Here is a 22,920-nt window from a genome sequence, read left to right as displayed (position 1 = left end):
TGTCGACTGCCACTCTGTGAAAGGGCTCACCTATGATTGGCAGTGGACACAAGGGAGCTTTGCGGGGATTCCCAGCCCTTTTTACCTTTTGGCAAATGGTACATGAGCGGCAGTAGTTCGTCACATCTATCCGCATTTGAGGCCAGTAGAAATGTCCCCGGATACGATCAAGGGTCCTGTGGATCCCCAAGTGCCCGGCCAGGGGAATGTCATGTGCGGACTTCAGCACATGCCCCCGGAAGGCACTAGGTACCACAAGCAACTTGGTACCCATCCCCATTTCACCTTCGGTGGGGTGTACAGGCTCACTGTACAACTTCCCACCTTCCCAGTATACCTTGAACGTAGCCTCGTCTGTGAGGGGCTCAGAAGCCTGTTTTCTGAGGGCCTCGAGGTTAGGGTCAGTCTGGAGTGCTTGCACAAATGCAGCACTCTCACTCTCAGCCAGCTGGCCCGTGACGTATGAGGTTAGTGGCTGAAGGGTACCATCCCTGTGGTCAGAGGAGGGGGAGGAGGCCGGGACCTCCTCTACCTGTTCTGAGCTCAGGGTCTGAGCAGTATGGCTGCCTGTTACCGCTAGCACAGGTATCCCTTCAGAATGGCACATATTGGCATTACCTACATCATTGTCACAAGCATTAATAACAGTAACAGGAACATTTTCATCACAGACAGTTTGTACATCAACTACAGGTACCCGTGAACTGGGCACGTTCAACCCACCTCCCCCCTGTTCTTGCCCCTGGGCGCAAAGTACCTGGGTGTGGGCAGAGAGTCCGTCTCCGTCCTGGCATTCCACAGGGCTTGGTGCAGGTTCATAGTACGACACCAGCGTGCCTAAGTCGGTCCCCAGCAAAACAGGGACCGGCAGTTGGTCCAGGATCCCAACAACCTTCTCGTGGACCCCCACCCCCCAGTCGATGGACACCCGGGCTTGGGGAATGTGCGAAAGAGTGCCCCCCACTCCAGTGAGGGTGAGGTACTGGTCAGGAATGATGGCCTCTGCGGGGACAAGGTGTGCACGCACCAGAGTGACATCTGCTCCGGTGTCACGGAAACCAGTGACAAGCTGGTCATTCACAGTAACCAGCTGGTGATTGCTTGTGATGGGGGAGTTCCCTGTCCCCTTTGCAAACATCAGGTTGGATGCGGCTCCTGGTTGGGGTACGCTGGCAGGTGGTGTCTGCCGCGGGCGAGGTGCAAGTGGTCCAGGTGCTGGGGTGGTCTGCCTCCGCTCCGGACAGGTGAACTTCATGTGTCCCATCTTGTGGCAGTAGTGACAGGTGACCTCTCCAGAGGCTGCAGCCCTGGGTGCAGAAGCTGTGCTGGCTGGCCTCTGTGGCTGACGGCTCACAGGGGCAGGAGAGTCTGCCGAGGTATTGGGCTGACCTCCTCTCCAGCTGGATGGGACAGTTCTGCGTGTATCAGCCACCCGGGTAGTTGCAAAAGTCTCAGCAAGGTCTGCAGCGACAGTTGCTGAAGTCGGCTTGCGTTCTAACACAAATTGTCGTACATCAGCAGGGCAAATGTTCAGAAATTGCTCGAGGACTATCAAGTCCTCCAGGACGCCATAAGACCCTTTGGTGAGGCCTAGAGTCCACTGACGGAGTGTGGTGAGCAAGCTGCTGACCACATCTCGGTACGAATCAGACGACTTTTTCTGCCAGGCCCTGAACTTTTTGCGATAGGCTTCTGGCGTCAGCTGGTACTTAGTAATGATAGCGTCTTTTATAGCAGCATAATCATTATCCTTCTCCGCAGGCAATTCTGCGAAGGCATCAAGCGCTTTGTAGCGCAGCAAAGGTGTCAGATGTCTGGCCCACTGGTCTTGGGACAGACGATACTGACGGCATGCTTTTTCAAAAGACCGCAAAAACAAGTCAATGTCTGTGTCTTTTTCAATATTAGCAAACTTAAATTTTGCACTTACGGGTGCTGCAGCTCCTTCAGCAGGGAGGCTGGGCGGTGAACTCCGGCTGGCCTGTTGAACCTTTGCCATGTTGAGCTCATGCTGTCGTTGGCGCTCCCGCTCAGCGGCATCCCTCTCCGCGTGGCGTTCTGCAGCAGCGGCCTCCCTCTCTGCGTGGCGTTCTGCAGCAGCAGCAGCATTGCGTTCCGCAGATTGGCGCTCCTCACGCATGTACTGCAGGTACTTGTCCAGGTCAGTGTCCATCAGCTTTTGTAATGCCTGCTGCATTACCGGGTCAGCACCCATGGACAGTCCAGTACTGGCCGGTTCCAGGCGAGTACTTTCAGAAACTCTGGGGTTGGGGTCCACACTGACATTCTCTGGCGTAACGGTTGCAACAGGGCCCGCAGGATGCTCAACCTCTGTACGCCTAAGATCTTCAGCCTCTGGTTCCCCTTGATTGTCAGATGGGCTGGTATCCACCTCAGCGGACACTCCCGGCTCCCGCAGTTGCTGGGCATCCCATCTGGACAAGTCTGCTATCAGGTCCCGTTTTGTCTTGCGGAGGATGCCAATGCCCCTCTCTTCGCAAAGATTTTCCAGGTCTGCTAGGCACATGTTCTGGTAGTTCCCGGACATTTCCATGCCAAATAAAATAAAACTTTGGGGAAGGGGTACTGGCTACACAGTCTCTCTGTATATATAAAAAATATATTGCCTTCCAGCTACACCAACGAATTAGTTCGTTTCTCGATAGCGCTAGCGCTATCGCAGATACTTTCAGCACAACACAGATCCATCCGCTGCCTAACACTGTCACAGGAGCCCTAGTGGCTGACCGCACTTAGCCTTCTAAACGGTGCCAGCGCTCAGATCGTGCGAACTCTGGTCGCAGTCAATGCGCAGGAACCGTTAAGAATTAGCCGCAGACAACTCAGAAGGGAGCCTGTGAGACACGGGTAATTACAACGTCACCTACTGGTTCAGAGTAAACTGCCACCACCGCGGTTACTATGGGACCGTGGGGCCCACTAACTGACTGACTAATCCTGCGAATAAAACGGTTAAACACACGATATTCTGTCTAGCCAACAACAAACAAACAGTAGCGTATCTTCAGAGACCCGGGATCATTTCTGTGTGTGCTGATAAGCAGGGTAGCGGAAAGTGAATGACTTGGAGAAAGTCGTTTATTCACGCAATATAAATAATTAATATATACAGACAATTATGAAAATCAACAATTATGAAAACAGTAATAGCCAGTATGAAAAATAAAAGAAGGGAGAAAAATACTTAGTTCCTGGAAAGATGTCCTTATTGTGGGAAGAATCATAAAGTCCTTGGTTTCAAAGTCCAGAGTTCAGAGTTCAGACCAGGTGGATGCCAGCATATCCTCAAGCTGGCATCTGATGAGTGCAAGATGTTTCAGTGTGGAGGACACAGCCCGCCTGCTGGCTCTGTGCTTTTGATGAAGCTGGTTTGGGGGGTGTGGCAATGCCAGCCCCCTCTGAGCTACCAGCAAATGACAGTTCATTCCCTCTGAGAGATTTTAGAGCTAAACTTATGAATTGCTGTAACTCCTGAACCATACACGTTACATTTAGGGGGGTAACAGCTTCATACTTGGAGGAAAATACAGATTAATATGATACCTGACATGGCTAGTGCATCAGATCAGGGTCCTGAGTAGATTCATACCTGGGTGGTAGGGGCCCCGGGCCCCTCTCGACTGGTATCAAGAGATCCAGCATGACCCTACGGATCCAATGATACCGCTCTCATAACCACCCTATTTATTGTATTCTGTAAATGGGCAAAAGATTATATTGTACATTCATTTCTTCCTGCTAAGGCCGGAGTCAGCCTGACTGGAGTCCAGCTGTGTCTGCTTCTTGTCTATGAAAGGCCCTGTTGGCTCCTTCAATTAACATCTGAATGTGAAATCTGCTTAGACAACTTTGAGTTTACACCTCTGGCTTGATCAGCAGTCACAGGGCCAGTCTTCCTGCCAGCTGCTTGTCACCTTATACCTGATGGATGGGCCATCAGCACAGCTTGAAGCCAGGGACTCTCTGGGCCCAGGCTCATTAGCATATCAAAAGGGCCAACCAGCATTTGGAATGGTGCTCTCTTTGCTAAGAAAAGGACTGCAGACCTCCTACACAATAAATCCAGATTGTACCGTTTTGAAGCGCAATCGATGCAGGAATCGAGTGCGATCGTTCTTTTCTTCACGGGCGGTTCCAGGACGCGCCTGCGTCCCCGCAATCGTCCGTGACACTCCCTAAATGCTCAAAACGCTCTAGTGGGTTCCAGGTATGCATCTTATTGACCATCTCAACTCTTGAGCTGCTCTGTAGAGCCCATTCTTACTGAGGCGATCGCTAGCGCAATATTAAGCATATGGCAGTGACCTCACTGTTGTGATTGCCGCTGATCGCTGGCGATTTGCGATTAGCGGCAATCACAAAATGCGCTATATGCAGCATTTTACTGCGATTTGAGTGATCGCAATTAGAATGCTAAAAAGCACTAATTGCGATCACTTACCGCTAATTGCGGTAAAATCACCAGTGCAAAGCGCTATCACTAATTGCTAGCGTTATGCAATTCCAAGAATGGGCCCTTAAACAGTCATAACAATTGGACACCGTTTTTGTTCCAAGCAGCAGGCTGTGGCAAGCATAAACAAGAATCCCTTCATTTAACCGCTTCCATACTGCCGAATGTTCTAAAACTTGTGGCTGCCAAAGCCTGATTAGAGTTGGGCCGAACCTCTGATTTTAGGTTCGCGAACCGGGTTCGCGAACTTCCGCGGAAGGTTCGGTTCGCGTTAAAGTTCGCGAACCACAATAGACTTCAATGGGGATGCGAACTTTGAAAAAAAAAATTATGCTGGCCACAAAAGTGATGGAAAAGATGTTTCAAGGGGTCTAACACCTGGAGGGGGGCATGGCGGAGTGGGATACATGCCAAAAGTCCCCGGGAAAAATCTGGATTTGACGCAAAGCAGCGTTTTAAGGGCAGAAATCACATTGAATGCTAAATGACAGGCCTAAAGTGCTTAAAAACATCTTGCATGTGTATACATCAATCAGGTAGTGTAATTAAGGTACTGCTTCACACTGACACACCAAACTGTTCACTGAACAGAACAGGTATACAGTGGCGGGTTCACTGAACAGAACAGGTATGCAGTGGCAGGTTCACTGAACAGAACAGGTATGCAGTGGCGGGTTCACTGAACAGGTATGCAGTGGCGGGTTCACTGAACAGGTATGCAGTGGCGGGTTCACTGAACAGGTATGCAGTGGCGGGTTCACTGAACAGGTATGCAGTGGCGGGTTCACTGAACAGGTATGCAGTGGCGGGTTCACTGAACAGGTATGCAGTGGCGGGTTCACTGAACAGGTATGCAGCCAGGAACAAGCTAAGCCTAACTAATCTTTCCCTATGAGAGACAGTCTGCAGCAGCTCGCCCTACTCTCACTAACGCAGGCACACGAGTGAGCGCAATGGCCGCCGCTGCCTGCCTTTTAGTAGGGGGGGAGTGGCTCCAGGGGCTAGTGTAGCCTAATTGGCTACACTGGGCCTGCTGACTGTGATGTAGAGGGTCAAAGTTGACCCTCATGGTGCATTATGGGGCGAACCGAACTTCCGCAAAAGTTCGCCTGCGGGACGCGAACGCGAACCACTGAAGTTCGCATGGAACCGTTCGCAGGCGAACCGTTCGGCCCAACTCTAAGCCTGATGCGGCATAGGTTTTAACGCAGTCAGCTCCTGTGCACAGGACATGATCCAGCGGACTAGAAACGGAAGATGAAGCCCTGCATTGGGGGCAATGGGAGTACGGAATGTTTCTTCACACCAGTGAAGAAACAGACCTTTCGCAGGGCACAATCCACTTGGGATTGGGGGTCTGGGAAAGGCCGGTTTAAGGGTCCTCGGGGCCCTGGGGCAAGCTTAAGCAGGGGGCCCCCTCCCTCACAAACAACACACACCGAGCCCCCCCCCCATACACAGACACATACACTCGAACACAGGTACACACACATCTGAATACACACACACACCAATCAGGGCAGTTTTTCAGCTATAAAGATCCAGGGAGAGAGGGAGGGAAAGATGGAGGAAGGCAGAGAGACAGAAAGAGAGGTACGGGGAGAGAGAGACAAAAAGAGGGAGGGAGGAAGAGAGAGAAAGCGGTAGACACAGAGGGAGGGAGTGAGACAGAGGGAGGGGGGGGGGGGAGAAAGAGAGGGAGAGCGAGAGAGAAAGGGACAGAGAGGGAGGGAGAGACTAAGGCCACATACACACATCAGACCATAGTCTTTTGAAAATGAGATCACAGACCAATCTTACCACCCTTCATGTAGTATGAGAGCCATACCTACACAGTCTTTTCTATGGAGCTGAACTCCACATCAGAAAAAAATCTTTGCAAGATGCTGCACACACAGATGCTGTACAGACACAAAAGATCAGTATCTGCAAAAGATCTGTTCCTGCCAAAGATCCGTTCCTGCAAATTGCATTCATAGTCTGAGATCTGCAGATCATCATACACACCTTGTTTAACTGACATTAATCTGCAGATCAGACAATCATCTGCAGATCTGAAAATCCATCCTGGTGGATCTGATCTGCAGATGAATGTCTGTTAAACAAGGTGTGTATGATGATCTGCAGATATCATAGACTATGAATGCATTTTGCAGGAACGGATCTTTTGCCGGAACAAATCACAGCATCTGTGTGTGCAGCATCTTGCAAAGCTTTCTGTCTGATGGGGAGTTCAGCTCCATAGAATAGACTGTGTAGGTAGGTATGGCTCTCATACTACATGGAAGGGGGTAAAATTGGTCTGTAATCTTTAATTTTCCAAAAACTATGGTCTGATGTGTGTATGAGCCTTAAAGAGAGAGAGATCACTGCTGCGATGGACACAAATTTTTATGGTGTGTGTGTGCTCTGCCTACCTGCTTCCCTCCATGTAACAGATGTCCCATGCCCTGCTCTGCTCATCCCTTCCTCCCTCTATCCCTCCAATGTAGGATTCCAGCAAAGGCAATCAATCACTCACCCTCTGCCCCATTTACAGCGGCTATGTTGAACATTACAGTAACGGCATTCTTGTTGTAAGGGTCCTCACGTTATGACCTCATCAAGCGGGGCACTTAAAGATACAGCAGAATGCCGTGCCGGCAGCGCTGAGTGGATGAAGAGAGGACAGCTCAGGACGCCGGGTGGTATCCATGGAGACCCGACGCTGGAACCGGCGGTAGCGGTATGTATCTCTTCCTCCCCGTCCTCGCTCCCCAGCTCTGGCTCAAATTTTATAACTCGCGGCCTCTGCACCGCACCCGGCACCCACACACCCAGGAGTCAGCAGCCCAGGACACAGGCAGCAGACATGCACGCACAGCACAGTGTCCCAGGCTGCGCAGATTTTTTATGTTTGCTGCCAGTGGGGGCCGGGGGCCACCCAGGCGGCCGGGGCCCTGGGGCAGCTGCCTTCCCTGCCTTAATTGTAGCGCCGGCCATGGGTCTGGGGCGATGTGGGGACGCTAACCAGGCCGTACCTGAGTGGGTGAGAGAGGGTTAGAATGTACCCAGGCATCTATTGCAGCCAGGCGTAGAGAGGTAGAGAGGGTTTCTTCCAGGCTTCTTTTCGCGTCATGTGACTAGTCGCATGACGCGTTTAGTCAAATTATGCAGAAGGAAAACCTCCAAATGTGGGGTCTGTATGAGATGGTTGGGTAGATCCTGGGGCTCGAGCTAAATTAAATGGGGCGCATTTTTACAGCGGCACTGGAGAGGAGGCTCGCTGTATCGAAGCAGTGAATGAAGGCACACAGCCCAAAAAATAAATTAGGTGCTGCCATAAACCGCAATGTACTTTGTGGCTATTATATATCAAAGCCCAGGATATCATCAGTCACATGTCCACTTGCCGACCGCACGCTTATACCGTGCGTCGGCAAAGTGGCAGCTGCAGGACCAGCGACGCAGTACTGCGTCGCCAGCTGCAGGCTGATTAATCAGGAAGCAGCCGCTCGCGCGAGCGGCTGCTTCCTGTCAAATCACGGCGGGGGGCTCCGTGAATAGCCTGCGGGCCGCCGATGGCGGCTCGCAGGCTAAATGTAAACACAAGCGGAAATAATCCGCTTTGTTTACATTGTACGGCGCTGCTGCGCAGCAGCGCCGTAAGGCAGATCGGCGATCCCCGGCCAATCAGCGGCCGGGGATCGCCGCCATGTGACAGGGGACGTCCTGTCACTGGCTGCACAGGACGGATAGCGTCCTGTGCAGCCCCGATCACCGGGGGGACAGGTAGGAGAGGGAGGGGGGTGAATGTCGCCGCGGAGGGGGGCTTTGAGGTGCCCCCCCCGCCAGCCACACGCAGGCAGGAGAGATCGGACCCCCCCCCAGCACATCATCCTCCTAGTGGGAAAAAAAAGGGGGGTGATCTGATCTCTCTGCCTGCACCCTGATCTGTGCTGGGGGCTGTAGAGCCCACCCAGCACAGATCACATAATACAATGCTGGTCCTTAAGGGGGGGTAAAGGGTGGGTCCTCAAGTGGTTAAAGCAGGGCCGGGCCGAGGCATAGGCTGGAGAGGCTCCAGCCTCAGGGCGCAGTGTAGTAGGGGGCGCAGAATTCATTCAGCTGTCATTCCTAATTGTATTTGAAGCAGAAAGAAATAAGAAAAGGGGATACATGGCAGTGACTGAAAGCCAGATAACTACATATTAAGGTGTTGGGGAGGTTGTGGGCCCTGGGGTGCCTCTTAGTCTAATAACAATCAGTGTGTGACAGCTGGAGTGGGAGGGATGGAGGGGCGCACTTTGGTGTCTCAGCCTTGGGTGCTGGAGGACCTTGTCCCGCCTCTGGGTTAAAGTCACATGATTAGGTCTTCTACCATTTTGAGAGCCCTAAAGGAAACAAAGGTACACTTATTGTGCCAGATGCGAAGCAAACTAGAACAAACGTAGAGCAGTTACCCAAGTCAAGCAATCAGAATGCATGCTTGAAATTGTGACTAAAAATGGAGCAGTTTCCAAAAACTGTTTGTTACAACCAGAGTTGGAACAAGGTCCTCCAGCACCCAAGGCTGAGACACCAAAGTGTGCCCCCCTCCCCATCTCTCCCACCCAGCCATCACACACTGATTGCTATTAGACTGAGGCGGCCCCCCCCCCCCCCCCATCACCTTGATCTCTAGTTATCTGGCTTGAAGTCACTGCCATGTATCCACTTTTACTTATTTCTCTCTGCTTCAAACACAACAGAGGAGTGTTAGGCGAGTGAGTTGTGTGCCCCCTCCTGCACTGCGCCCTGAGCCGGAGGCTCTCTCCCCTCTGCCTCAGCCCGGTCCTGGTTACCACTATCTTGATAAATTGACCTTGCTGACTGTCCAAATACCATTAATTTCAGGTACTATACTAGATAATTTCTATCTAGGAAACTCCGTAAACCTCTTTGGTGAATGTACACGTTTTACTAGTGTAAGATTTTATAAAATTCAGCTTGTGAGATACGTGTTTTTTTTTTTTGTTTTTTTTTTCAGGAAATGATTCTGAGGTCACGTAAAATCCAAGCTCGGACACCAAGGGAGCCCATTACACCCAAGAAACAAAGAGACTGTGGAAAGGCCTTTACCCCAAAGTCTGCTAACAAAGGATGGAGAAGGGTGTGTATGGTTTGTTTTCCTTATTACGGTACTTCCTTTTTGTTATGTGATCAGCAGCAGGAAGCAAATATTTGAGCATTGCTATAGTTGGATGCTGAATATTGGAAATAACACTGAGGTCACTTAACCACTTAAGGAATGCAGTCATAAAACCCCTTAAGGAACAGAGCCTTTTTTTCCATTCAGACCACTGCAGCTTTAACGGTTTATTGCTCGCTCATACAACCTACTATCTAAATGAATTTTACCTCCTTTTCTTGTCACTAATACAGCTTTCTTTTTGTGCTATTTGATTGCTGCTGCGATTTTTAGTTTTCATTATATTCATCAAAAAAGACATGAATTTTGTCAAAAAAAACCGATTTTTTTAACTTTCTGTGATAAAATGTGTCAAAGTAAAATTTCTGTATACATTTTTGTCCAAATTTATTGTGCTACATGTCTTTGATAAAATAAAAATAAAACATTCAGTGTATATTTATTGGTTTGGGTAAAAGTTATAGCGTTTACAAACTATGGTGCAAAAAGTTAATTTTACCATTTTGAAGCATCTCCAATTTTTCTGAGCACCTGTCATGTTTCATGAGGTGCTAAAATTCCAGGATAGTATAAATACCCCCTAAATGACCCCATTTTGGAAAGAAGACATCCCAAAGTATTCACTGAGAGGCATGGGGAGTTCATAGAAGATTTTATTTTCTGTCACAAGTTAGCGGAAAATGACACTTTGTGACAAAAAAAAAAAAGTTTACATTTCTGCTAACTTGTGACAAAGAAAAATGAAATCTGCCACGGACTCACCATGCCCCTCTCTGAATACTTTGGGGTGTCTACTTTCCAAAATGGGGTCATTTGTGGGGGTGTGTTTACTGTCCTGGCATTTTGGGGGGTGCTAAATTGTAAGCACCCCTGTAAAGCCTAAAGGTGCTCATTGGACTTTGGGCCCCTTAGCGCAGTTAGGCTGCAAAAAAGTGCCACACGTGGTATTGCCGTACTCAGGAGAAGTAGTATAATGTGTTTTGGGGTGTATTTTTACACATGCCCATGCTGGATGGGAGAAATATCTCTGTAAGGCTAATTACACACCGGGACGTTGCGTTATAGTGGACGTTATGGTTTCATAACGTCCCCTAACGCAACGCCTGCCGGTGTTGGTAGAGGACGTTGAGTGAGCCGCGTTAAGCGGCTCTTTCCGCATTAGGGCAGTGAGAGTGGCGCTGATTGGCCGGCGGGACCACGTGATGCGGAGTGAAACACTCCTCATCCTGTGGTACCGCCAGCCAATCAGCGGCCACCAGTGCAGTGCATATTGAGTAGCCTCGCCTCCTCTCCGCCCCAACACTGAGCATGTGCAAACAGTCTAACGCGGCTTAAGCCGCTGGAACGCTATAGTATGCTGCACGTTCTGAAGAATGTGCAGCGTTACATGTAACGCAGCGTGGGCAGTGTGAACAGCCCCATTGACTTTGTATTGCTGTGAGTTGGGGAGCGTTGCAGGCTGCTAACGTGCGCCTGTAACGTCCCTGTGTGGAAGCAGCCTAAATGACAATGTTTTTTGATTTTTTTTTTATTTTTTTTTGCACACAATTGTTCATTTACAGAGAGATTTCTCCCACCCAGCATGGGTATGTGTAAAAATACACCCCTAAACACATTATACTACTTCTCCTGAGTACAGCGATACCACGTGTGACACTTTTTTCCACCCTAACTGCGCTAAGGGGCCCAAGTCTAATGAGTACCTTTAGGATTTCACAGGTCGTTTTGAGACATTTGGTTTCAAGACTACTCCTCACGGTTTAGGGCCCCTAAAATGCCAGGGCAGTTTAGGAACCCCACAAGTGACCCCATTTTAGAAAGAAGACACCCCAAGGTATTCCGTTAGTAGTATGGTGAGTTCATAGAAGTTTTTTTATTTTTTTTGTCACAAGTTAGTGGAAAATGACACATTGTGAAAAAAAAATAAATCAATTTCCGCTAACTTGTGACAAAAAATAAAATCTTCTATAAACTCACCATACTACTAACGGAATACCTTGGGGTGTCTTCTTTCTAAAATGGGGTCACTTGTGGGGTTCCTATACTGCCCTGGCATTTTAGGGGGCCAATACCGTGATCCGTGGTCTGGAAACCAAATGCCTCAAAATGACTGTTCAGGGGTATAAGCATCTGCAAATTTTGATGACAGGTGGTCTATGAGGGGGCAAATTTTGTGGAACCGGTCATAAGCAGGGTGGCCTCTTAGATGACAGGTTGTATTGGGCCTGATCTGATGGATAGGAGCGCTAGGGGGGTGACAGGAGGTGATTGATGGGTGTCTCAGGGGGTGGTTAGAGGAGAAAATAGATGCAATCAATGCACTGGGGAGGTGATCGGAAGGGGGTCTGAATCGTCCGGGGTGTGTACGAGGCTTACTATGGATTTTTAATTACCATTTTGTTTTCTGGAAATTGATATACTGTGGCTAATCTATTTTAGAGAGGAAATATTGAGTGTAGTTCCAGTTTAACCTATTTACTGTATATCTTGTAAATAAAGTAAGTTTCAGTTCATCAAAACATGTCATTTGTCCCATGTATTTCTGTTTATTGCTAGGTTCAGCTGAAGTCACCTGCAGCTTCCCCTGCAACACTTCAACATGATACAGTCACACCCTCCAATAGAAAAAACAATACCCAACGCTTCTATAACTTGAGAAATGTTTATGTGGATGGAGGTAATTCAGTTTGCTTTAGTCACTGATGTGTTGTCACATTCACATGTTCTGCAAAAGCATATTCACCAACATACTATCTTTCTGTGACCTTTCTGCACGCCAAGCAGGGGAATGCAGACGTGATAATCCAGTTTATGTACAGATGGGATTATGGTCCTATTGGGTTTGACCATAATCCCATCAGTAATCCTAATACCATCATAAATCTCCCCCCAATTCTGTTTACTGCTTAGGACCCTACCAAAGGTCAGAAAGAGAGATTTCTAAGCCTGCACCTTAGAAATTATCTGGCGGCTACCATATTTATTTACTTTTAAGCAATACCAGCTTCCTGGCTATCCTGTTGATCCTCTACTATATTTAGCCACACAGTCCCTAAACAAGCATGCAGCAGATCAGGTGACATTATTAGCTGCATGCTTGTTTCTGGTGCGATTCAAACAAGACTGCAGCCAAATAGATCAGCAGGGCTGCCAGGAATCTGGTATTGTTGAAAAGAAAATAAATATGGCAGCCTCCACATACCTCTTGCTACAGTTGTCCTTTAATGTCTAAACCACTGGCAACAAAAGTGAGTACAGCGAGGCAGATTTAAGATCAACAACTTCATTATTGTTTACACAGAAAATGTGATTGCCACTTGTACTTCTTTGTTGTTGCCTAAAGCCATATACACACGCTCAACAAAAGTCTTTTAAATGCACGATTATCAAACAACTTGAAGAAGTTGGACATCTTTTTTTTTTTTTCAAGTGAAAAATGTGCAAACGACAAGGTATTATCACTGATAAGAGGCGACCAGCGACTGATAAGACGCAGCTCAAGTCTATCCAACTGTTGGATTGCACGTCTTTTACTTGTCAAAAGTTGTCCAACTTCTTCAAGTTGTTTGATAATCGTGCATTTAAAGGACTTTTGTTGAGCGTGTGTATGAGCCTTACGCCTGCCACGTGGCAAATTTGACTGCAATATCTTGTACACACCATGCAATTTCCCATTAGATAGATTAGTTGAATCAATTATTTCTGAAAAGTCCGAATGGATTCCAATCATTTTTCTGATCATTTTAATAACACTTGATCAGAAAAACGATCGGAAATCAGAATCGGATCACAATCGGATCTGTCAATAATAATCCATTTGACCTATCTATCTGACGGGAAATTGCATTGTGTGTACCAGGCATCTGGGTTGTGAGGATCTTGCAAAGCAAGATTGGAGTTTATTCACTGCAAGACCAAATTTGACAGTTTCATTCACTCATTCCAACTAGTCATACACAGGTCGATAATACCCCAATATGTCTAGCCGATTGATCATTATTCCATTAGAATTCAATTGGATAGTGATCAACCTCTATCACAGCAAGTTTAATTCTGATAGGCTTCAGCAGAACTGTATCAAGCTTCAAACAAACTGCAAGTGATGTACTGCTCCATGCAGAGCAAAGTTATGGACCATCGATCCCCCACCGCTCCTGTCCTGCCCCCATACCACAGAGATTAATAGCACAATTTCGCTTGAAAGCCAATCGATTGGATATATATGAACAATAGATTACAGGAAGATTCAATCAGTGTTCAAAATCGATGTGTGTGTATAGCCAGCTTTAGATTTTTTTTTTTTGGGGCCAACTAGGGGGATAAAATTAAGGCCAAGTTCATCAATGACAGGAAACAACTGTGAACATCACAAACAGAACTCAGAGGCTTTAGAGCAGAGCAGTTTGTCCTAAAGGGAGGGGAGTAACGCTGTGTGTCTGTGTGTATAATTTCTTATCTCTGAAGTAGAGCATTGCTGCACTAGTAAGCAGCTCCTGTATGAAGAGATAACATTCCAGCCCCCAGCCCGTGTCTGACAGCTCTGAGCTAAGGGGAGGGGGAGTAAAGGTGGTCATACACTTATAGATTTGCAGCAGATTTGACCATCCAGAGAGATTTCTGTCAGATGCCTATCGAATCTGAAAGGAATCTATCTGATGTGTGCCACACACTAGGAACAGATTTCTAATAGATTTCAGAATGAAATCTATTGGAAATGTATCTAAATGCATTATTAGACCATTAGATCCAATGCAACTCTATGGGCCATGTATCTGCTACCAGCAGCAGATCGACCTAGATCTTTAGATAGATCAAATCCATTGAAATCAGCCACAAATCGATCAATAGATTTGAAAGAATCTATTTCTGATCAATCAATTCTATAGAATCGAACTGAAATCGACCAGTGTATAGGCTCCTCAACTCTGTGTGTGCCAGCTTGTATAACTTCTTATCACTGTAGTAGAGGATTGCTGCAGAGATCTTGTTTTTACAAACTGAAAGAGTTGCTTAAAGACTACATGAACAGAGGCAATAAATCTTTATGGGACCCTTCTGACCTCCTGGGGGCCCACAAGCAATTGTTCTGGTTGCCTGGTTGAAGATCCAGCTCTGCATGGAAGGTTATCCATCTCACCACAGGATCCCCCCCCCCCCTCCCCCCAGACACAATTCAACTCCCTCACATGAAGTGCAAACATACCAGCTTTCCTCTGAAATGTCTCGCTGTCTGCTCCCCTGCTGTGATCTACAGAGAAGCCCACATGGGGAAAGCTTTAGGCGTTGGTGTATCTCGGGGCGGGGGGGTCTTTAGGGGAGCACTGCACTGCACACACAGAGCAGCAAGACACTGCTGGGACATCAAAAAAGTACTTTGTATAAGGGCTGGGACCCACTAAAGCTTTTTGGCAGCATTTTGGAATCTCTTTTGATTACTAGTAATTTCCCAAAATGCTTTGCCACTGTAAGTGGACGGAGAAGATCCCACTGGTGCAATTGCAATTACGGAAATCATAATTGAAGGACATGCATCGTTTTGGGAGCGTTTCCATTCTAATGTATTGTATAGGAGCAGGGAAATCACTTCTAGAATTACTTACAAAGTGCTACCACAAATCGCTATTAGATGATCTCTGGCTGAAATATTGGTTGACTATTTCAAACATTTATTTTGCTTTCAATAAAAATAACCTCAGATACAGAGAGAAGATTAATCCATGCACTAATCCCCCTATTGCAGTGTTTCTCAAACTTTTCCAGGTGAGGGCACTCTTTGCGAATTGATCACTTGTCAGCTGCTCCAGTGCACCATCCAGATGCTTGCTAGCTCTGGGGGCACAGGTGCTGGAGAGGCTGCTGTATTGCCACATCTGAGCATGGCCATTGCTGTGCTCACATGCAATGTCAGATATGGCCAAAGTATTAGGTAGCCCTCCCCCCAACCCAGTATAGGTAGTCATTTGTTATGTGCCCTGAGTATTAAAGGGCATCTTAAGCCCCCCAAAAATTAACTTACCTGGGGCTTCTTCCATCGGCGACAGCTCAGCATTGTAGAGGTTGCCGCCGCTGCCCGGAGGGAAGTAAAGGTAGCCAGATGTGCTTTCAGTATTAAGTTGGTCCCCAAAGTAAAGATATCGAGATGTGCCCTTAGTATTAGATAGGTTTCCCCTCCTCCCATTATAGATTGCCAGATGTGCCCCCAGTATTAGATAGCCCCCTCTCCAGTATAGATAGCAGGATGTGTCCCCAGTATTAGGCAGCCCTTCCCTCTGGTATAGATGGCTATATATGACCCTGGTATTAGGTAGCTCCCCTCCCTAGATGTGCCCCCAATACTTGGCAGCCCCCCTCTCCCCAATATAGATAGCCAGCAATTCAAGTTCGGCTGGCACACCAGTATCAATAATTAAGCAGTTTATTGTATGCACAACATGACAATTGTTTCGGGGCCACGGAGGGTCCCCTTCATCAGATAAAGTGCAAAACAATTGTCATGTTGTGCATACAATAAACTGCTTGATTATTGATCCTGGTGTGCCAGCCGAACTTGAATTGCTGATACTGGATGTTGCTTCTGCAACAAGGCTAAGCACCCAACACCCACGGCAAGGTGTTCCTATCCATAACCAGATACTGCAATATAGATTAGCCAGATATGCACCCCTCCCCAATATAGCTTCCCAGGTGGTGTTAGTGGCGCCCTCCCCCGATATAGCTTTCCTGGTGGTATTAGTGGCCTGGGTCCTTTACTCCCCATGTCCCAGTATATGCATCAGAGTATCAGACGCACTAAAAGCAACACTTTTCTTACTTCCTCTGGGCGGCTCCAGTGATATGATCTCAATGGTCCCCTCTCACTCTAGTGCCCAACATCTTGCTCTCCTCATGTCTTGTGTAATTATGCAACGCCAGAGACGCAGGCGCTAGAGCGAGCGTTTAGGATGTAAAGATATATCGACAATATAATGGGCACAAATATTTGTTTGCCTTTTCTAGTGATAAACCTGAATAGTGATCTACTGAATAGAAGAAAGGTCTTGCTAATGACAGTTTGTCTCTACAGATCTAGACTCCCCACACAGAGAGCGCTCTGTGCGAGTCCATTTCCAGCTGGATGAATCCACTTCAGAGAACTTGCCTGAAAACAACACAGATGTTATTCTCTTTCCGCATCCAGTTAACCTTCCTGGTAAGAAATGTATAATGACTGCAGTAAATGGCAACCTGCCTCCTTAAAACAGAAGGTTTTACAATATTTGTTCTTGTTGTGGACTGCAGAAGTGTGATGTGAGTCGCTGAGTTTTTCTGTGCTGGCCAGTCAGGGAACACCCCATCAGGATTTTATACTTTTCCACTTGGCATATTTAATGTTGCTGTGTAATGTGAGCTGTCTGTGATTTCACCTCATCCCCCTTCTCATTTTCTTCTCTCTTTTCAAAAGATTTATTTCTTTTGCAAAGTGAAAATAACAGAGAGAGTGCAGTTATTGCCCCAAACATGAGGCTTAGTTCACAACACAGATTATAATCCTGCACTTCAGAAACCATAAATGAAAAGTAAAGAGAAAGAAGATTAATAATAATAATAATAATAATGTAATGTAATACAGAATTAATGTAATACAGATTAATGTAATACAGAAAAAAAAAATAAGTTAACCGTCGAGTCAAGGTCCCCAATTGGTTAAAAGTCCACAATCCGATAATGGCAAAACATCATTATACATTCAAAATATAGAAAATGTATGGTCAAAATGCATCAGAAGAATACAAGATATGGTAAACCCACATTATCGGCATGGTCCACCCATGGTGTCCACATTTTGGTAAACCTGGGCTTATGGGCTTCCACAGTAGCTAGCATACGTTCGTATATCATCAAACGGTGATCCTGTGCTACCGCTAGGGCAGTTTAGAGTGTGGGAGACTTAGAGGCTAGGTATGAACAGGCTGAATTGGCTATTTGAAGTACTAAGCGGTGCGTAGGATGTTGCATCGGAACAAGCTTATACCCCAGAAGTAATATTGTAGGGTCCAAGGGAATCGTTTTGATAACCTTGGATCTCAAATCCCAGACTTGAGCCTAAAACTGGGCAATCCAACCACAATATGATGGAAGGAACCTCTGGCGCCTACACCCCTATATCACTGATGTGAACCGTGGGGGTACATCTTTGACACTTTGACTGGGGTCAGATATGCTCGATGAAGGATCTTGAAATTCATCACAAACAGCAGTAGCTGCCCTTCAATAGGGTCTCAAAATAATGCCTCCATGTAACTGCTGAGATTTGCATGCCTAGCTCCCCCTGCTATTTGTCAAGAATTGGGGACATGTTATGTTCTGGATGGACCGCTATGAGGCCTTTCAGATAGGAAATAATGCCTCTATCAAGTGAGGAATCTGAGCACCACCGTTCAAAGTAGATTGACACTAAATCAGGGGGCACCCAGGAAAGACCAGAAATGGTAAACTTGATAAGGCTTGAAAGTTTGGTGGGGTCTAAAATCAGTGCTGAGTAACCAGGGATGAAAGGGGAATAATTTTGCTGTTTTTCAGGGAATTGGCCAATTTGCTAAGTTTAAGATCAGATGGCCAGTTCAGGTTCCCCATCAAGCCCGGAATAAAATCAGGGTTGTGCAAAAGTGAAGTGTCCAGGGAAGGAGAGATCTGGAGACTCAGGGAGTACCTGTAATGTTTCCAGAAACGTAACGTATGAAGTGAGTAAGGGGAAAAGCCCCCTGACCTGGAGACATTTTTAAGTGATGACCAGACCATAGTTTCTAAAAAGCAGGGAGATGAAAAGGAGGACTCAAGGTTGGCCCACACTAGCTTTGCTGCTACATAATAGTTGTACAATATTTTATACGTGAGATATCAAGGGCCTCCCTGCTTCAAAGCTAGAGTCTCCATGCATAGAGGGAAGATATCCAGAGAGAGAGGGGGCAACCCTGCCTTCTGCCTTATTCTATAATTGAAGCATACCTAGTTGTGGGCAATTTAAGCGTGGTGATGGGTGAGGAGTATATGGCCCCTATGGCTTTAAGGGATGGGCCTGAGACACTGAACCCCTGAACATTTTCAGCATATAAGGCCAACTTAGGGTGTCAAAGGCCTTTTCAATAACTAAAAAGAGCAAGCCTGTAGGCACGTGCCTACAGGCGCCTGATGATGGAAAGGCGTCTGACTCCCCTCCCCCAGTGCCTCCCTCTCTCTTTCCCTATGCAGAGTCCCAAACAGAGTATAAATGTGAGGTTATTCACCCACCTCTTGGCATTCCACTGGTGAGATCTCCTTTCAGTCGTGGGCACCACTAGCTACTTAATGCTGATGGTACCGCTAGCTACCTAATGCTAAGGGGCACTTGTGTCTGCCTATAATCGGAATGGGAAGTAAGGGAGAAAAGAAAGCCAGCACGCTTGTCGTGCAGTTTGGTGGGGATTTGTAGGTTCATGGATTGCAAAATCTAATGTGCCAGGAAATCTGTGCCTATAGGCTCCTGTGATGTAAATCCGGCCCTGGCCACAGGTATTGGTTTTATTTCCTTTGGAGAGGCTTCAATTTATTTCATGAGACTTCTGAGACTGGAAGTAAGGGTAACCTCCTCAGAAAAGAGGTAGACAGCAGGAGAAAAACTTTCAGCAAAGGCTCTAAACATTCCTCACTTCAATCTAAAGCTGAACAAGAAATTTGTGGAGCTGCAGTCTGTCTGATCTTCACGGTCTTGTTTTCAGATGACTGTGCTTCACCTGGCCATACAGGAGGAAACCCCCTTCCTGGCCATCAGTATTTCAGTGAAGTCCCTGAAGAGGAAAATGGAGATAATTTTAATATGTGAGTATTTTATTAAAATATTTTGAGTCTGTATGTATTTCAGAAACTTAGTAAACACAGAACTTTGCATTTTAGATATAAGTTTATCAGTTCTGCTCAAGCAGCATCTCGTAATCAGCATGTTGGGAAGAAGGACATTCCTCTGAAAACTCGCAGCACTCCAGTGAACACCCTTGTGGTAGATCTGGTAATCTTTTATGCTATAGCATATTTTTGTGTGTGTGTTCTTTCTGAAAAAAAAAGTTTGTGTTGATCAGATTAGGAATAAATGTCATGATCTCACCTCATCCATGTCCCAACGATAGAGCTGTCACTTCCTGGTGTCAGCCATGGGTCAGGCAGTGAGGACTGCATTCCCAAGGTCCCTACAGGTCTTCTGTTTCTGCCGGGAGGCAGGTGGAAGTATCCACACACTCTGTGTACTCTTTTGGTGTCAAGACCGAATTCAGGAACTGATTATGCACTGCATCCGAGTTCTAGTGGTACTTTGCTTTCTATCATATCAGTTTTGACATCTTGCACACTTAAAGGCCTGGGTATAACCAGGTGTTGGGACGATGCACTGGTCATTACTCGACAAAACGGGGACATGCCACATATGGGGAAGACATGCGGAAGAGTTTGGGACATTGGGACTTATTAAGAAAGCAGGGGATCTTCCAGGCCTTACAGGTATAAAGAAACCGATAACTTCTGAGATGCATACTGTTATTAACTTTAATAACATTCAGTGTCCTCATCAATTATGCTATGGGATGCACTGAAATGTGTGATAAGAGGAGCATTGATCATCATTAGCAATAGTAAAAAGAAAATAAAGTGAATCTGCTAACTAATCTACAGATAGCAGTCAGTGAGCTTAAAACTACTCTATTTGGGGGCGCATGCGTGGACGCCAGAGCGGAAGGATGTATCCTGCCTGAGCTCCGTACAGATCGGGGGACAAACAGGCCCTAAACTGCAGCTTTACCAGCCGGAACAGCAGAATTCTCATGGGCGGAGAGCCGTGAGATGTCCAGGAGGGGAAGGAGCGAAAAATCCACCGCCAGAAGGCCTCCTTCACCATCCATCTCGCCGCTACGCAGCAAGGCCCGCTCCACATGCAGAGGCAAGATGGCGGACGGCACGGACAAGAAGAAGGGGTGTAAGCGGCTCTGCCAAACAGACACCACCACGCACTCCCACTTCTGGGACACAGCAGCAGACACCTCCACTCACTTATGCAGTGGCTGTGGGTAACACTTCTCCCGCACAGAACTCTACAGGCTCCCACGCTGCTGACAGCCAGCCGCATCCATCTTCATCAAAGGCCTTTCCCTGCACCTCCAGCTCGGGGGTCCTGTCTTATCCTACCTCTCCCCACAGATGGACTCTCACCCTCCAGTTTCGGGCCCCTTTATTGAGGACATGTTTAAACAAATGCAGAGGATCTTTAGAGCCGAACTCCACGAAGCGGTTACTGAATTCACTAAACAACTGCATGACCTGGGCACCCGGGTTGACGTTCTAGAAAAACAGTCAGATAAAATTGTCACTACTCTTAATGAGGACAAGGCTACCATAGATGAACAATCTTTGAAAATCGACACTTTGGAATTAAAATTGGAGGACTTGGAAAACCGCAGCAGGAGAGCCAACCTCAGACTTCGTGGTCTCCCCAAATTAATCACAGATCTTCCGCCCACGGCTCTTAACCTGTGTGCTGCCCTCCTTCCCCAGATGGACCTCGCTGTTTTCCGTATGATTTGCATACATAAGGCCCTGGGTAAACCCAGGAACCCGGACCTACCGAGAGATGTTATCCTAAAGTTTCAAGAGGAAGACACCAGGGATCTAGTACTCACAGCCTCAAGAAACCACACCACGCTGCCAGGGGTGCCAGAATCTGTGCAAATTTACCCAGATCTCGCTCCTACCACAATGGCTAAAAGGAGACAACTACGTCCAGCTACAGTGGCCTTATCTAGGGCCGCCATTAAGTATAGGTGGAACTTTCCTTTTGCACTCCAACATAACTCCAAATCCTTCATGTGCTGTTCACTAGATGAAGCTGCCAAAGCTCTGGAGTCGCTGGGTCTATGACTGGATTACTCTGTTCTTCCATCTTTGCCACAAAGACCACCCAGATCTAACCGCCCAAGGTGAATATGGACTGAGGTCCCCTCCACTAGTTCTTCTAACTCGGGCCAGTAAACTGCATCTGCTATTTTTATATGGCTGAACTGGGGAACACTTTTCTTAGAACAGAGGAGATGGACTGTAGGGTAGCTATGCACCTTTTCTCCAATCTGCTACAACCAAACAACCTGGTCCACCCAGGATACCCTCACCTCCTCTTCTCCTCCATGCGTCACTAACTTGAACAGTGTGCCCCAGGCCCTTACGGTCTGGTATGGCTGCAACAACTTCTGTGTTTTTATGTTTTTGTTTTTTTTTCCTTTTTACCACAGGCCTGTTACCCCGATACTTTGTTGCTGCCTCAACTGCTCATCCAGATTTCCCCACAACTAATATGTGTGGTTATCCCGATTGGCGTTCCATCCCTGGCATGTTGCCAGACGATTCTCATGTTGTTTTTAGGTTTTTCTTTGTTTTAATGTTTCTACTAATATGCACAGGTCTGCCCACCTTTAGGATATCTCAATGCCGTGATGTAAATGTTTCTCCATCTACTCTTTCCTCTTACCCTAAATGCAAATATTTACTATGATATCCCAGAATGTCAGGGGTTTGAATAGTCCCATTAAAAGAAAGAAGGCATTTTTAGACTACTTTAGACCTCCCCCGAAGTCATTTGCCTTCAAGAAACCCACTTTACCAAAAACTCCGCCCCCAAAGTCTTCCATAAGTCCTACAACAGAACTTTCCTGTCCTCAGCTGACAAAAAGCATAGAGAAGTAGCAATTGTTCTCCATAATTTCCCCATAACTGTCACTAATCACTTTGCTGATTCCATGGGTCGGTTCCTTATCCTTAACCTTATGTGCCTTGTAAATCTCTATGCTCCCCCGAAGCAAGTATTCGACACCAGTGGCGTTCCTACCATAGAGCGCAGGGGAGTGTGGCGCACCGGGTGACTGACAGCTAGGGGAGTGTCACCACAAACCCCCCACAGCAGCAGAGCAGGAGGGGGAAGCAGCGCTAGAAGGAGGGGCAGTGGGGGCAGCGGTGGGGAGGGGGACCAGAACTCCCAAAACACCTGGGACCCCTCCTTCTGCCTCTCTCCCCCTCTATAGATTACCGGCAAGTGCAGGCTCGGCGGGGAGGCATGCGGAGAATTACTCACCTCATTTCCGCGTTCCAAGCGCTGGAGCACAGCATCATGTCGTCACAGGTTTCAGTCTTCAATGCCACCCACTGTGCTTTCTGATTAGCGGAAGCACAGTGGGCGGCATTGAAGGTGGAGATCTGTGACGACATGACGCTGCCAGCGCTTGGAACT

General features: G+C 47.2%; 1 protein-coding gene across 2 annotated transcripts in view; it reads left to right on the top strand.

Moving 5' to 3' along the window:
• The window catches only part of LOC137549735 (CTD small phosphatase-like protein 2-A), a 93,530-nt gene that overhangs the window by 32,423 nt on the left and 38,187 nt on the right, over positions 1-22,920 (top strand). For both annotated transcript variants that reach the window (XM_068271224.1, XM_068271223.1), the window contains exons 2-6: positions 9,483-9,605; positions 12,201-12,321; positions 16,708-16,833; positions 19,379-19,478; positions 19,554-19,665. In XM_068271224.1, the coding sequence (XP_068127325.1) occupies positions 9,486-9,605; positions 12,201-12,321; positions 16,708-16,833; positions 19,379-19,478; positions 19,554-19,665 (579 nt within the window). In that variant the 5' untranslated portion in view covers positions 9,483-9,485. The remainder of the gene's footprint in view (positions 1-9,482; positions 9,606-12,200; positions 12,322-16,707; positions 16,834-19,378; positions 19,479-19,553; positions 19,666-22,920) is intronic.

Source organism: Hyperolius riggenbachi, chromosome 1 (genome assembly GCF_040937935.1).
Source record: "Hyperolius riggenbachi isolate aHypRig1 chromosome 1, aHypRig1.pri, whole genome shotgun sequence".
Taxonomy (NCBI): domain Eukaryota; kingdom Metazoa; phylum Chordata; class Amphibia; order Anura; family Hyperoliidae; genus Hyperolius; species Hyperolius riggenbachi.
The sequence above is the reverse complement of the archived record's forward strand: the minus strand, read 5'-3'. Positions and strand labels throughout refer to the sequence as shown.